Here is a 12,641-nt window from a genome sequence, read left to right as displayed (position 1 = left end):
GGAAAAATGACGATGACAACGTCAAAACGCAACATGAAAATAAAGATGACGATCGCACGGCACCGGCACCACCCATAAAATCGCGTTAAAAAAAACGTAATTTGTATCCCATTTTGTTTTTCACAATTACAAAAAGGTGTCATTTGATCTGAGAGAAGTCTGCTTTAGGTTGAAAAGGAGATTTTTGAATGCTAAAAAAATCGGGGGAACTGGCCTGGTCACTCCATGGTCACTATTTCTTTGAAACCGTGGTTTTGAAAATGCAGTGACTGTTCATTCTCGTGCCCGTTTTTGTTTCTTCATGTCTCTATGGGCGCCGCCATGTTGGATGATAGGGCGCCCCCATTTTTTTTTTTTTTTTTTTCATTTCCCGCTCGCCGCCGGAAATGGGGACCCAAAAATTCCGTAATCCAAGTAATTAAAAAAAAAACGGCCTTATGGAAGCAACAGCACTCTATCACGTCACATGCTTGCGCTTCAAATAGCGAGCACCGTAGACCCAACCTCGTTTCCAGGGTGTGGAGCAGGCTGCAGTACGCGTTGCCATCGACAGTTTTGCATAGCCCGGAAATACTACGCAGTGTAGACTTTCGATTGGTCAGACCGCGCAAGGCATACTTAATGTGTAGTCCTTCTGAGTATTCGTTGCACTCGGCGCAGGGGCGGCAAGCGAAGCATATGAAAGAATAGGGGCACTTGGTGGCCACGCACCATGGAGAAAAAAATATTTTACCAAGGTCACCCCATCCACAATTTGGTGAACGCTTTTGCAGAACGGCCGAGTAGAACACGTAAACGGAACCCCTACGTCGAAGCCGCTGACCTTGCACAGTCTAGACACGCAGAAAAGCCAGGACAGGGGGCGGCCAGGCAGTCAACGTGAAAGCACACACGACGGCAAATTCCTGCGCAAAATGCAGTCACGAAAAATAGACGAAAAGGATCGCCGGTCCGTACGGGAAAATCAGGACGACCCGAAGTGTCCGACCCGCCGGAAGACACCCTCCGCATTTTTCCACGGACGTGGAGCGATTTTGGGGCCGCGGGAGCCCGCGGTCTCGGATCCTTTCAGGAGCAAACATCGTCTCGGGGGCGAGACTTCTCTCTTATATATATAGATATTTTGATGGAATAACTTAATTCATTTACCGGTGTGTGCACCTTTAAGTGGCATTCTAAAGTACGGATGTCGTTGAGCTACCACACAGTAGCCCAGGGGGTGATGAGCTGGTTCGAATGTCGTCGTTGATCATTTTCATCGACTGTTTTTCTTCTCTGAATTTATTGTTGAGACTTGAGATAACCTTGGAAAACCTGAAGCACCAACCGGGGAGGGGGGAGGGGGGCTCTTCACTAAAATGCTTGCTTGGCTGCCGCGTCTGCGCCCTGCGCTGGATACCCACTATGGAGTTTGCACTGTAGCTAATGCTAGCAGATGGAGATGCAGATGCGGCGCTCGCGGCATTCCTCCAAAACTTACGGCGAATGGTCTCCGATTACTTTTGTCCTTGTATTATAGTACGCCACTTCCAAACCGCAAGCTTTATTGTTATGTTCGGCACGAGCGCGTCTACGCAAATTACCGCCGTGGGTAGTATGGCACAGCATATATTTAGTGGTTATCTGGGGGTTGAAACCCCTTACCCCCCCCCCCCCCCCAGTTCAGCCGCTGACTAATATAATTAGATGTATACAATGTTATGGTACAATGTACTAGTAAGATTGGTAAAATAAAATAAATGGCAAGAATTACCAAATTCCTTAGAATGCACTGGAGAAACTTGCATCGGAGATTTCAAATATTTTTGGGGCATGCCTCCAAACCCCCATAGGGCACGTCTTCACTCACCCCCCCCCCCCATTTCTTGCTTGTCATATCCGCCCTTGTCCTTTCCCGTGCATGTTTTTTTTTTGGGGGGGGGGCGGGGGAGGGGGGTTGGGGGGGGGGGGACACACGGTTTTGGTTTCAGTCGGACACACGTAATTATATACATAGGGCGGATCCAGGGAGGTTACTGCCTGGGCTAGGGTGTGCCGGGAGATCGAGGGGCACAATGGCCGTCTCAGGTGAAAAATAGCATTATTGAGAAAATTTTCCCCGGTGCATGCTGGAACTGGGACATTGATAGGTTTCAAACGAATTCTAACTTGGCCAGGGTGAAATCGAAGAACCCGAAACGTTCGCTCGTACCCCCTGCCCTGCAAAGGGTGGGGGGTACGAGCGAACCCGAAACGAAGCCAAGTTCGGAAACCCAGTAAGATAATTCTAGAGGGCGCTGTTCAAAATTACGGAGATCACATGTGGTTGTTTTTTTATGTTGGGAGCAAAATATTATGCAAACATGTTTGTTTTATTCACCTGGTCATGTTATTAGCGCTGTTCACGCCTTCATAGATCATCCGGAAAATGACTCAGTGTGTCGCGTTGGTAAGATAAGTTATGTTATTTTCATGTATGTTGCAACTTGCATCCTGACCTGACGTTGGCTAGCCCCACTTACTTGTGCGGCCTCGGTCATGTCGGTATTGTAGCCCGACTGCGTCTGGCCGTACAGTACTATCGCAAGCTCTGTAGTACGGCCAGACGCCCGATGCTTCCACAGAGACTGAATTTTGTTGGCCGCCGATGTAGCGATTTTGCTACATCTTTCGATCGCGATTATCTTTTCATCCAGGACACAAATTTCCAAAGTTGAGGTTCGTAGTCGTAGAGCAACTCATACCTTTTCGAAAAAACGTTGTTTGGTCTCAATATTTTCATCCATCTGGCCACAAGACGAATTTCAGTCATCAGATTCCACAAATATCGTCCCCCATGCGATCCCCCATGCGATTTCAAAATGGCGGCCGCGCTGTAATGTATGCAATATGCAGGCGCGCCCGCACAAACTCATGAATATGCATAAACAGTCTGTGACGTATGACCTCGTGTTTTTGGACGTACGGCCCCGCCGCACGCACGTCCAAAAACACGAGGTCATACGTCACAGACTGTTTATGCATATTCATGATTTGTGCGGGCGCGCCTGCATATTGCATACATTACAGCGCGGCCGCCATTTTGAAATCGCATGGGGGATCGCATGGGGGACGATATTTGTGGAATCTGATGACTGAAATTCGTCTTGTGGCCAGATGGATGAAAATATTGAGACCAAACAACGTTTTTTCGAAAAGGTATGAGTTGCTCTACGACTACGAACCTTAACTTTGGAAATTTGTGTCCTGGATGAAAAGATAATCGCGATCGAAAGGTGTAGCAAAATCGCTACATCGGCGGCCAACAAAATTCAGTCTCTGTGGAAGCATCGGGCGTCTGGCCGTACTACAGAGCTTGCGATAGTACTGTACGGCCAGACGCAGTCGGGCTAGTCGGTATTGCTGCTCTGAGTCTCTGGCACCGGCAGTGTCGTGTCTGTACAGCATGCAGGGTGACCGTTTTAGCCAATAACTTTGACCGATTTTTTGTTAAAAAACGAATTTGACAGAAAATTTGACAGAATGTATTTTTTTGGCAGATTTCCGGCAGAATTCTGCAAAAATGGTTATTTGACAGAAAAACATCGCAAAGTTGAAAAAAATGGAACATGATTTGTGTAAAAAAACCTTCAATCTGTTCAAACACACCCTTGCAAGTTGCATAATGGGTCAGGTTAATTGGCTGGTCTACCGTGTAGAGGTTCCGTCACTGGGAACCGGAAGTTCGTTGTGACGCAACCGCGTTTTGCCTGAAATTTTCGCAATAATTTCTTAACATTTTATGTGACTATAGATTATTTAATAAGTAATTTGAACCTTAAATAAGGCAATACTACAAATCTGCATGTGATTTTAAGTGTTTATATAATGACTGTATTTCGAGTAATTCTTGGGAATTTGGCAGATTTTTGATGAATCTGACAGATTTTTGAAGTGTATTTAGCAGAATTTGGCCGTGACCTTACAGTCACCCTGCAGCTCAGCAATACAGCATGTACAGAGACCAGTTGGGCTAGACGCTGGGTAGCCCCTAAACCCGCCTAGCCCCATAAATGTGGCCAATTTACTGGACTACCTCCATAAATAAAGGCCACACATGGAACATGTACCCGAACATGTACATCATGTACATGTGTAGAACTTTGTCAAGTTTTCATTTTCACATTTAGACTTTATTTGTAGTTTATTTACGCTTTAGAAACACACTCACCCTCTTAATCATTTTTACAAACCTTACAGTTCTGGAAGTACTCTAAAACACATTTTTCTAAGATGTTTTGATTTTTCCGGCCAAACCTAATGGATTTGTCTTAAAGGGAATGTACAACTTTTGCTTTTGCTGCGATTTTCAGAAATAAATGGATTTGGAGGATTAATACTTATATAAAATATTGTTAAACTGACTTTTTTCATGTTTTGGGCTTGTAGATGCTAGAAAAACCAAGAAAACCTATCATGTTCTTGTAGTCTGGTTCCCTGACCCCACTTAAGATGAAACGAAGCAATTTATACACTTTGGGGAATTGTAAGGTCAGAGAATCAGTCTAGCAAGCTTGTACCCCTTCACAGGTGTGTGATCAATTGCAAAGAAAAGTCAGAATAACTAAATATGAAAAATTAAGAACAGTTTTTGAAAAAAGGACAGTTTTCTCCAACGCTGGTCGGCTGACCAGCGTTGGAAAAAAACAGTTTTTCTTGAAAATGTCAGCCCACCAGGAGCCACAATTTTAAAGGATGCTTTAGACTATCAGTCCCTAACAATTCAGTGGGGTATTTCGTGATAATTTGATCTATTTCGTTTTTTGATGTTTGCAAATGTTGTATTTTCCCTTTTAATAATAACACAAGGTGAAGTGAAATTTGATCGGTTTGGCAGCAATTGTGTGATGTCCGTATATCGTTCGGATAGCCAATCATGTAGGCAGCTATATTGAAGAGTCTGGAAGTTTGCCGTGCGTATGACAGCACACTAGCCAATAACGTTGCGATACCTCATAATGAATATTTAATTTCTCATGAATAGGCCTATATCATGAATATTTAATTGGGGGAAACAGTTGATACATGTAGGGGCATCACGATATAGGATGTAACTTTTTGGTGCATCAGAATTAGATTGAAGAAAAAGTTATGCCTTTATATGGATACATATTGGAAAGATTTCCATATACAAAGTTCACTAAATTTCCTCTTTATTGACTAACAAGCCCCCAGATAGCAATTTCATGTCATCATTTCAGCAGTGAGAAAATACAAGCATTTATTTATAAAACACTTAGAATTTTTCAGTCCAATCTCATAGGGTTTGTACACAGGGTGTTGAGTGAATTTCGTATATGGAAATCTTTCCCCCGGATGCTGGAATTTGGAAGTTTGCTTGGGTCTTCAACACTGTTCAACTTACTTCGCAATACTTGTTCTGGTTAATTTTCAGGTGACAGGATCCAACAAGGGCATTGGTTTTGCTATTGTGCGTGCTCTGTGCAAACAGCTGGACAATGGAATAGTCTACCTGACTGCCAGGAATGAGGAGAGAGGACGAGAGGCTGTGGCCAGACTCAGTCAGGAGGGACTCCAGCCTAAGTTTCACCAGTTGGACGTGACTGATGGAGCCAGCGTGAGGAAGCTGCAGGGTTACCTTAAGGAGACACACGGGGGATTGGACATACTGGTCAACAATGCAGGAATTGCCTTCAAGGTAATCTCTTCTTTTCTTCAGTTTTTTTAAAATTTCGCTTGAGTTGAGTGAGGTCGACGGAGCGATGTGTAATATTAATTTACTCGCTGACCACCTCTAGGCCTATCACGCCGTCTACGATCTCTACATTGGACAAAGTTTCTGACAGAAAAAACTTATGTGGTATTGTTGATGTACCCTAACATGGCGCGGCCCCTAACGTGGTACACATTGATTTTTGGCCTGTAGCGCCTTGCTAGAACAAATTTAACTGAAAGTTCACAGAAAGTGAAATTTTTTTACGTTCTGAACACTCTTGTTCATAAATCACGAGTCTATCTACCCGTTACAAATTTAGAAGAAAAATGTATTTCGGCGCGATTTTCCAATTATATTTGAAAGTGCACAGTGAGTGAACCCTTTGAAAATGTCCCCAAAAAATTAGAAAGTAATTTTCTGACAAACTTCTAGTTGGGTATGTAAGTAGAGATAATAACGGTTTATCAGAATTTGTCAACTTTACAGAAATTCTTAAATGTTAATTTGGAAATTTCTGAGATTCATTCAAGTGCGCCACGTTGGGAACACTCGAGTTGTGCCCAATTTCCGGACGCCATCGGTTTCGAATTTCGGATTAAATTTCATGACACTGAAATTGTTCTCAGAGGTTAAATAGCAAGCATTAAAGGGAATGTACATCATTGGCTTTTGCTGTAATTTTCAGAAATTAACTATTTGGGGGGTTAGTATAATAGATCAAATATTGTTGCACTGACATGTTTGACGTTTTGTGTTCGAAAATGCTGGAAAAACCAAGAAAAACAAAAATATTCAAGTAGTCTGGTTCCCTGACTCCACTAAAGATGAAATGGATCAAAAATACCGGAAAATTGTAAGGTAAGGGAACCAGTCTAGCTGGCCTGCACCCGTTCATGAACATAGAACCAATAGCTGGCGAAACAAAATTTAGACTAAAAAAATGGTAAATTTGGAGCAGTAATTTAAAAATAGTTAGGTTTTTCCAATGGTGGCCGGCCGACCAGCGTTGGAAATGTATACAAATATACCATTTTCTTGAAAATGGCTTCACACCAGGTGCCATTATTTTACAGGATGCTTTAGCATGTCATTTACCAACATCCTAATGAGGTATTTCGTAACAACTTGGTAGTATTATTTTTCGATGTTTGCAAATGTTGTATTTTCCCTTTAACAGGGTAAAAGTACCAGTATTTCAGTGAATGAACTTGAAGTTTGTCAACAAAGAAGTTTGGCAACACTGATGTGGAAACTGGAAAGTCGGGTTATACGTCGAAGTGTGCCACAGTAGGAACGCCACTGGAATGCTGTTGTCCACTGGTTTTGGTTTTCGACTCATGGGGAACATGGTGCTTGTGTTCTTAGGCAAGACACTTTATTGCAGTTGCCTCTCTCCACCCACGAGTATAAATGGGTACCTGTGAGGGTAGAGACCAGATTGCATTGGTCTCAAGCTGCTGCAGAATAATGGTCACATGGCCTGATAAACGGGGGTGATAACTGTGAAGCCGTTTGAGACCTTTGGGATAAAGCGTTTTACAAACACTACATTAATTTTAGTAGTAGTATTATTAATTGAATTGAACCGACCTTTATTTTGTTGGGTTTTTAAATGTAAATTTTAACTTTCTTTTGCCCCTCCCAGACAGATACAACTGAGCCATTTGCTGTTCAGGCATCAGTTACCGTAGCAACCAATTTTACCGCACTATTGGATGTCAGCAGGGCACTTATTCCACTTGTTCGTTCCCATGGCAGGTATCTAGCATGATTCAATTGTGTATCTGGAGGGGGTGGGGCATGTCCCCCCCCCCCCCCCCCGAAATTTTTTTAAAAAAATTGTTGATATCGGGACAGGCAGCTTATCAGAAAAAAAAATATATCCTGGCAACCTACCTGCAGAGCGAGTCTGCTTGGCCCCCTGTCAGAAATATCCTGCATATGTAGTGTATATACCACTGTCATTACTCACATTGCCTAGCTATCCATGGGCACTGGTAACCAATGATTTCTTTGAGCTCTCATTGGATGAACTTTCTTAAATCGTGACCCGGAGTCGTTATTTCCGTCAGCACACAACACTTGCAAATGGACACACTAATGTATGGAAATTGACTGTTGGGGGTAAGCTACACTCAATGCTCTGTGAAGTTCATTTGCTTCAGAAGATTTAGTGAAAAAGTTAAGGCCTGTCTCAAGTTACGGACATTGTATCAGGTGTAAGTTGCAGGATTCTGAACAACTTCCCCGCAATCTTCCTGCTATGAAGTTATCAGTATTGATGAGTCAAGCAGTAGCTAATGAAAGCAGAGCTTCACCTGAACAAAGTGAAGGAATCTACCAACAACTTGTCCAGAACTCGTCCCAGATATGAATTAAGACAAGCCATGTAGCAGTCACCAGTGTCCTTCGGAAATGGCGCTCTATTGGTGCATGCCGAATTCTTAAGTAGCCTCAGTTTCATAAAATATTTCTGGCCATTGAGTGACTCCCCAAAAATGTTCCTTTTGTTAGAGAAGGTAATTACTTTTATTAATCTCTTATGTTCTTTTCTGAATTTGCATTTTCAGAATTGTCAATATGGTCAGCAGGGCAGCGGAGTGGGCATACAACAAACTAAGCCCGGAGATCCAAGGTCGTTTCAAAGCAGTCAAGTCAGAGCAAGATGTCGAGCAGCTCATGAGAGAATTTGTGGAGTAAGTATGATGACACCTGTCCGTAAAGACAAAAAGTTGACCGAGCTGCTCTGTATGGAGACACAGACTAGGAGACAGCTTGAACTAGTCAAGTGAAATCAATTTGATTCAAGTCTGACCCAAGTAAAGAGCTATATTAAATTACTAGAGCGTTAACTCGCCATTCTGCGCGCGGAGATGCTTTGAAGCCGTCCTGGGCGCAGACATTTTGAATTCATGTGCGTGTTTGTAGAACATAATGAAATTAGATGGATTGAATTTTGAAAGTGTACTCTAAATTCAACGCGCAAGTAGAACACACGCAAACAACTTAAGCGCGTCATTGACGGTTCAAAAAACGTGACGGCAAAAAGCATCTGCAGCGAATACGCGCACGTGTTGCGCTGTTTGCGTAGAGCAAAAGAAAACACTCATTTGCTGATCGTGAGTTTCGGTTTTGGGCGTATTGGCTTCGATAACGCACCGGTGTGGAATACAAATGCAGATATGCAAATAGCCTTACAAAAGCCGTACAAAATTTCTAGGTCTCCATAGGTTTGTGCACAAACATGGATGCGCCCAGCAGGCATTACTTTGTACATGAAGTTAGCGCTCTAGTAATTTAATATAGCTCTATGGACCCAAGTCACAATTCACATCTCACATAGTCAATTCACTGGCGAAAACGTGACATACATCACTCACAGAGGGTCAACTCTGTGCAACCATGGGTTCTGGTCCACACGTACTGCAAAGGCCCAGTGAACAACACCATGCACGTTCCGTCCTTCACAAACTCCTGGCCGTGTGAATTTGCAAACAATGCTAATGGGGTATTAAAGATATAGTCCATCATTTGTAATTTGTGCATTTTGTGCGTTTGAAGCAACAAAAGTGCTCAAAATCTAAAGAAGGGTACTGAACAACTAACCTGATGAAGTTTCAACTCGGCTTCAACTGTATATTCCGAGAAAAACAGCATTCTAGGATCTCAATTTCAAATCAAAAGTTGCTGAATCATGTTTTGAATTGGGCCTGAATTCAGCATCCGAGACACGTTCTCACTGAGCCGATTGCAGCTACGCGATGTCGCACACTGATCCGACGAATTATAGCAACCGCGCGTACGTGTGCATTGTGCCAATGCTTGCGCGGGCTTCGCCGAATAACAAAATGAACTACTAATTTAAATTTCCTACGGTGCGTCTTAAGAAGCACCGTTGGAAAGGCCTTCTTAACTTCCAAATGACAGCTTGCCAGAAAGAATAATTTCACAGGGAGTTTAGTCCACTTACTATCTTTCAACCAAGTATGTTTTTCAGCAATAATTACGCCAGTTACTTTTCGGATAGCTGCAAATGATGGACTATAGCTTTAAGGATGAAAAAAAAATGCTTCAAAGCAATCTACGTACATGTGAACATCATTATTCCCTCAACGACTGCTATGTGATTAACCACCACCCAAATGGATAGATATAAGCACATTATATTGCACGTGTACAAACCGCTTGGCAAATGACCAAGTCAGAATGCTTTGTTATGACCAAATTAGTCCAAGAAGTCAGTAGTTTCCACAACGCTTACTCACATAAACGATGTCAAATGCTTCATTTAAAATCCCATTTGACCCAGTCAAATTTTCGTTTTCATAAAAAAAAAGTTAAGTTACTTGCTAATATATGTCTCCCTGTTAAATAATATAAATAAACCATAATATCCTTGTGGAGTGTCTTGGCCTGATGGTCTGGAGCATTGAATGCATGGTACCAGTTTGTGGGTAATTCTGCAGGTTGTGGGTTCGAGTCCAGCCTGGGGTTTTGGTGCATGTGCCCTTGGGCAAGGTACTTTGTCACTTATTGTTTCTGCCCACCCAGGAGTAAATGGGTACCTGTGAGTGCAGAGATGGTTACTGTGATTGAGTTTAGCTGCTTTGCACCGAAATGGCAGCATCAAGCTGTATATTCCCGCAGAAAGATGAGATTGTCTTTGGAATGTTTCGTTGGCCCAATGAGCAGGGTAATAATGGTGTAGCGCCTTGAGCACCAATCTGATGGATACATGCGCTTTATAAATTCACATTATTTTTACTATTCATATCCTCAGGTGTGCCAATGCGGGTGATCCTTTAACTAAAGGTTGGCCCGACTCTGCCTATGGAACATCCAAGTTTGGGGTCATCGCACTAACCAGGGTCCAAGCTGCTGACATAGCTAAAGAAAAGACAAAAGAAGATGTTCTCCTGACTTGTGTGAGTTTGATTTCTTTGCTCAACATTGGTCTGCAAGAATGCCTCTGACAGTCATCTAAGTGCTGAACTTAGTAGCAGTGCTCGACGTGAGAGGATTTTAGAGGGCAGCTGCTAAAAATTGGCCCCCTTGCAACGATTTCTACTTGGCCTTGCTGTTTTTACATCACCCATTTCAGATTTTAGCAAATAAAGAAGAAAATGCAAAAAAAAATTATTACAGATCTTTAAAAATTGTAAAATAATGAAGATTTCTGTATCATATCTCTGTCGATGCCACAGATTACCTGACAAGCCCCAAAAGATGTCTTTCAAGTACATTTTATTTGAGCCGGACTTAAAAAATTGAGAATATTTTTTTTAAAGAATGTTTGTCCAAACCATGCCCTTGCTTCACTAACATTTTTTATTATTACTTTTTTTTTGAAAATTTATCTTTGTGTAAACAGTGCACCCCAGGCTATGTTGGTACAGATATGACAAGTTACAAGGGACCTTTGACGATAGACGAAGGAGCAGTCACACCCGTCTACTTGGCCTTGTTGCCACCAAGCTCTGAGGAACTCAACGGCAAGATGTTCGGCGATGAGAAGTTGTATGATGAGTTCTGGTAAAGTGTGGGAGCCAGACAGACTGTTGTAGTTGAGGAAATCTAAATGGATGTCAAAAACGATTTCTCAAAAATGGCAACCCCCCTAACCCCTCCTGGGTATTTTGGCTAGAAACCCTGCTAAACGCAACATGTAACACTTCTGAAAATGACAAGCCAGCCCAGTTTAGCAAGATCCAGCAGGTGAAAAGTCTCAAGGCCAAAATGTCTCATCAGAGTCTGTGGTCACCGAATGCAGCAGGATACAACTTTAGCATTGTTCAATGGGATTAGCTCTCATTGTTTCAGAAGTGGCCGTTTAGGCACTTGTGTTGATAGCTGAATGCATCAAAGTGCACCAGACTTTACACCTTATGCACTGTGTTGCTAATGGCAGGGTTAAAAAACTGTTGCGAAGTATCTTTAGGGACACGAAAAAAACACCTAATCAATAAATTTTTGCAAAGTGTCTGCCTTAGGGACACAAAGGTAAACATTCTCTTTATTCCTGTTAGTTTTCTTGACAAAGCAGTGTCTAAGGTTTGGGTATTAACTTTTCAAGGATATGGAAATATATAATTGGTATGAACCGTCTATAAATATTTTTTTAGCAGAAAATATTTTTTTTTATCAGAATGATGTAACAACAGATTATAATCTGAAACAGTGTTTTTACATTGTTTAAGTGTGCATCTTTAGTGGTGTGTTGGATGACCCAAAAATTGGGAAAATTAAGGAATTGTGTGAAAGGAAAAAGCTGTGATCAAATTTTTAGCGATTTTTTTCAACTGTGATCACGCCCAGGTAAAGATCAGGAAAGAGTGTTTCATAAGGAGAATTCTTGTACAATGACCCGGGAATTTACAATCATGCTCAGGAACTATATAGAAAATATTCTTCTGTCGTTAGAATGTATGAGATCGAAGAACTCATTATGCTATCTAACCAGTTTTAATTATAAATTTACTGTCTTATTACGATAGATACATGAACAAAGTATAAAAAGCAGCATTTGCTTTTAAAGCAAAATGGAACTAAAAACTTTTGTGCTGTGTGATAATTTTTTGTTTACATGTACGTTACCCCTGACTTTTTAGGAAATATTTTCTTGCATGGGGGCAAAATTTTAATCCGTCCATCCGTTGATGTGGCTTGTCAGAATCTGACGTTGCGTATCAGAATGTGCTCTTTTGTTTGCTGGCACCGGCGTATGATGTCAAGGGGCCTTGTGCCAGTGGCATCTCTGAGCCAAGAGAGGTAAGTCATTCGTTGTCGTCCTCCTGCCCTGCGTCCTGCAACAGAGCCAGTCAGGGCAACTGCTTCAAGTGCATTCTTCCGAAGGATGTGGCCAAGGAAGCGGATCTGCCCGGTTGTAATTCGTCACCGATACCACGAAGTAACACCCATCTACATACCAGTAAAAACTAGCAATCGG

The 12,641-nt window shown here is 42.2% G+C and overlaps 1 protein-coding gene across 1 annotated transcript; it reads left to right on the top strand.

Moving 5' to 3' along the window:
* The first annotated feature begins 2,288 nt into the window (after nucleotides 1-2,288).
* On the top strand, nucleotides 2,289-12,247 carry LOC119741672 (carbonyl reductase [NADPH] 1-like). Its single transcript, XM_038217512.1, has 6 exons — nucleotides 2,289-2,428; nucleotides 5,414-5,677; nucleotides 7,341-7,453; nucleotides 8,266-8,391; nucleotides 10,476-10,620; nucleotides 11,067-12,247. The coding sequence occupies exons 1-6, from the start codon at nucleotides 2,408-2,410 to the stop codon at nucleotides 11,229-11,231; spliced, it is 834 nt and encodes a 277-aa protein (XP_038073440.1). The 5' UTR covers nucleotides 2,289-2,407; the 3' UTR covers nucleotides 11,232-12,247.
* The last annotated feature ends 394 nt before the right edge of the window (nucleotides 12,248-12,641 follow it).

Source organism: Patiria miniata, unplaced genomic scaffold, assembly GCF_015706575.1.
Source record: "Patiria miniata isolate m_02_andy unplaced genomic scaffold, ASM1570657v1 HiC_scaffold_5, whole genome shotgun sequence".
NCBI classification, from domain to species: Eukaryota; Metazoa; Echinodermata; class Asteroidea; order Valvatida; family Asterinidae; genus Patiria; species Patiria miniata.
This window is presented reverse-complemented; position numbering and strand designations above follow the sequence as displayed.